We start from the raw sequence: 3,312 nt of genomic DNA, 5'->3' as shown, positions 1-3,312 counted from the left end.
TTTTTTTGAGACGGAGTCTCGTCCTGTTGCCCAAGCTGGAGCGCAGTGGTGCGATCATGGCTCACTGCGATCTCCTGCCTCCTGGGTTCAAGTGATTCTCCTGCCTCAGCTTCCTGAGTAGCTGGGACTACAGGCACATGCCACCATGCCCAGCTAATTTTTGTATTTTTGATAGAGACAGGGTTTCACCACGTTGGCCAGGCTGGTCTTAAACTTCGGACCTTAGGTGATCCGCGTGCCTTGGCTTCCGAAAGTGCTGGAATTACAGGCGTGAGCTGCTGCGCCCATCCCGGAGTCTCCTGTTTCCTGTGCGAATGATAGGAGCAAATGAGGAGGGTTGGGGATTCAGGTCCCGGAAGCTCAAGGAGGGACTGAGGGTTATCAGAAAAGGAAGCTGGAGCCTCTGGGTCCCCAGATGCTGTGGACGCCTGGCCGCATAGCAGAGGCTACATAGCATATATTTTAGAAGTGGAATAGTAGGAGTGTCTCTGAAGTGGCCACAAACTTAGAGGCTTAAAGTACTGCTAACAGTATCTGATGTGTTACTCTGGCAATTTAAATTTTCATCCAGAGGCTGTCAGAGTCCTTCTCTGAATGTATTAACAGTTTTCCTAACCTAAGAAAAGCATTGAACATGCAAAATAGTAAAACCATTTAAATTATTATGTTAACAGTTTAAAGCAATTTTAATAATATTAGTGGATATTTCTTCAGTCTTGTTAGATAACGCTATAAAAATATAGTCTTCTGTATTATGATCAAGCTATTTTACATCTTTACCCTTTTGTACTTCCAGAAGGATCCTAAAACATTTGCAGCTTATATTTTATTTAACTACCTAAGAAATAGTTTTATTGTAATTGAGATCAGGTAGCTTGGCTTCTGGAACTTAAATTTCTCAAACTTACTTTACTTCTTTGATTTGATTCTTTTCTTTCTGTAAGACTTTTTTTTTCAGCAGTTTTTATTTGATTAAATACAGGCGGATGTCAGATGGGCTTTTTCTCCAAAAATGCAGGGAAGTTGCAGAAAACTGTAAAGATATTAAATTTAATGAGATGTACCTGGATACAGTATGTTTGAATGTAAGTATATATTCACACTTACCTGCTACTTTTTATGGTGAATGGTATGTGTGTGTGTGGTGGGGGTGTTGCAGATTTTGATTATTAAATCCAAAAATGTATTCCTTGTAGATGGTACAAGATCCTTCCCAATTTGATGTTCTCGTTATGCCAAATTTGTATGGAGACATCCTTAGGTGAGTCTGGCCACCACCTTTTTATTTTAGCCTATGATTTACTTATAGACATCCTAAAATAATTATGGCTTAACATTTTCAATTGAGTATTATAAAATAGGGTATTTGTTATAGCGTATGAGTTGAATTCTAACAATTCAGGTTGTGGGATGAATGATTACATGTTGGATGGGTCGTTCCTTCATTTTTTTTGCCAAATCATCACTGGGTTCCTTCTCCCAATCGTTACCTGACTTCCCAGTTTTCAAATGTTTGATTGGTTGATTGATTTCAAGGTTTTGTTATGTATAGCTAGGTAGGTGGGTGGTCATTTTTACTATTTTTTGGTAACTTTTGACATAATTTCAGACTTGCAGAAAAGTTGTAAGAATGATACAAAGAATTCCCTTGTATTCAGCACCCAGATTCCAGATTCCCTAGATGCCAGTACTTTATCAAATTTACTTTATTACTCCTTCCCATTTTCCTTCCCTTTCTCCTTCCTCCCTTCCTTATCCTCCTCTCCTCCTTTGCCTGTGTTGGAAATAAAATCTCAAGAGACGCAAAGAAAACAAGCACTCAAAGGATTTCTCAGCAAGGCAAATTTACTTCTGCAGAAGGGTGCTGCTCACTGGTCTGGTCACCATGAAAGCACGCAGAACAAAGGAGAGTAGGGGTTTTTATTCCTAAGGCAGCTTCTGCCTCTGTGTCTTTCCCCGATTGGCTGGGGTTGGACTGCACAATCTAAACTAGTCCTGATTGGCTAAACATTTAAACTTTCCTACATAAGGTAAACGTGTGATGCAGGAGAAAGGGAGGGGAGGAAGGGGTTGCCTATGAGAGACTAGAAAGCTAGCCTGTTCCCACATAAGGAAAGGAACGTGGACTGTGCTGTGGCATGCCTAGGCATATTTAGATGGGTTGGGGTGCAGCAAAGGTTGGGGAGGGGTTCTTGGAATTGAAGAATAAAGAATGGGTGAACTGGGTACTCTGTTTGAAGAGGAACCTAACTGTATCTCACATCTGTACCTCTCTCTGTCTCTCTGTCACAATCACACAGAGAGACATAAGATGTTGGCCAAATGGTGATTTTCTGAGCCCATGATTTTTTCTATATTTATGACTTGGCACTCTACTAGAAGAATGCTTTTCTTGTTTATCTGTCAGTATGGACATGGTTTTCTTTTTTTCTGTTCTTTCCTTTTTTTTGAGATAGAGTCTCGCACTGTCTTCCAGGCTGGAGTATAGTGGCACTCCAGTGTGTGCAGAGTGCAGTGGCTCACTGCAGCCTCCACCTCCTGGGTTTGAGTGATTCTCCTGCCTCAGCCTCTTGAGTAGTTGGGATTATTACAGATGTACACCACCACACCTGGCTAATTTTTCTATTTTTAGTAAAGATGGGGTTTTGCCATGTTGGCCAGGCTGGTCTCCAACTTCTGACTTCAGGTGATCTGCTCAGGTTGGCCTCTCGAAGTGCTGGGATTTATACGTGTGAGCCACTGCGCCCAGCCATGGACGTGGTTTTCCGTTTTATTCGGTGATACATCCGTCATTATAATCATGTATATTGATGCCTAGGTTGTCCCAAGTTGGCTGGCAAGGGTCCGTTCACCGTGTCTCCTGTGTCCTTTTGACATGGTCCTTCATTCTTTGAACCTTGCCTTGCCTTCTGGCACACTAGGATGCTCTAGGATCATCTGTGTTTTATTAACCTTAGCCCTGGAAACAGCCATTTATTCAAGATCGCTAGTTCCTTTGAGTGGAGAATGGTAATTAAAAACTAAAATCTGGCTCCTAGGTGAGATGTTGTGGTTTTCAAAACATCCTCTGAAATGCTTTTCTTCTCCTAGTGACCTGTGTGCAGGATTGATTGGAGGTCTTGGTGTGACACCAAGTGGCAACATTGGAGCCAACGGGGTTGCAATTTTTGAGTCGGTAAGGACCCTTACACCTGAAGCAGAACTCAGGTCAGAACAGTGGGTGAACTCAGGAGGAGTTATCTGTATAAGTATGCTTTAACTCCACTTTTTCAGATTGTCAAAACAAAAGGATGCTTTTTTTTTTTTTTTTTT

The 3,312-nt window shown here is 41.6% G+C and overlaps 1 protein-coding gene across 1 annotated transcript in view; it reads left to right on the top strand.

Annotated features, from left to right (window-relative positions):
- The window catches only part of IDH3A (isocitrate dehydrogenase (NAD(+)) 3 catalytic subunit alpha), a 13,070-nt gene that overhangs the window by 3,687 nt on the left and 6,071 nt on the right, over positions 1 to 3,312 (top strand). Inside the window, exons 4-6 of the mRNA XM_017519345.1 lie at positions 983 to 1,085; positions 1,197 to 1,261; positions 3,091 to 3,175. Of these exons, the coding sequence (XP_017374834.1) occupies positions 983 to 1,085; positions 1,197 to 1,261; positions 3,091 to 3,175 (253 nt within the window). The remainder of the gene's footprint in view (positions 1 to 982; positions 1,086 to 1,196; positions 1,262 to 3,090; positions 3,176 to 3,312) is intronic.

Source organism: Cebus imitator, unplaced genomic scaffold, assembly GCF_001604975.1.
Source record: "Cebus imitator isolate Cc_AM_T3 unplaced genomic scaffold, Cebus_imitator-1.0 Scaffold737, whole genome shotgun sequence".
Lineage (NCBI taxonomy): Eukaryota > Metazoa > Chordata > Mammalia > Primates > Cebidae > Cebus > Cebus imitator.
The sequence above is the reverse complement of the archived record's forward strand: the minus strand, read 5'-3'. Positions and strand labels throughout refer to the sequence as shown.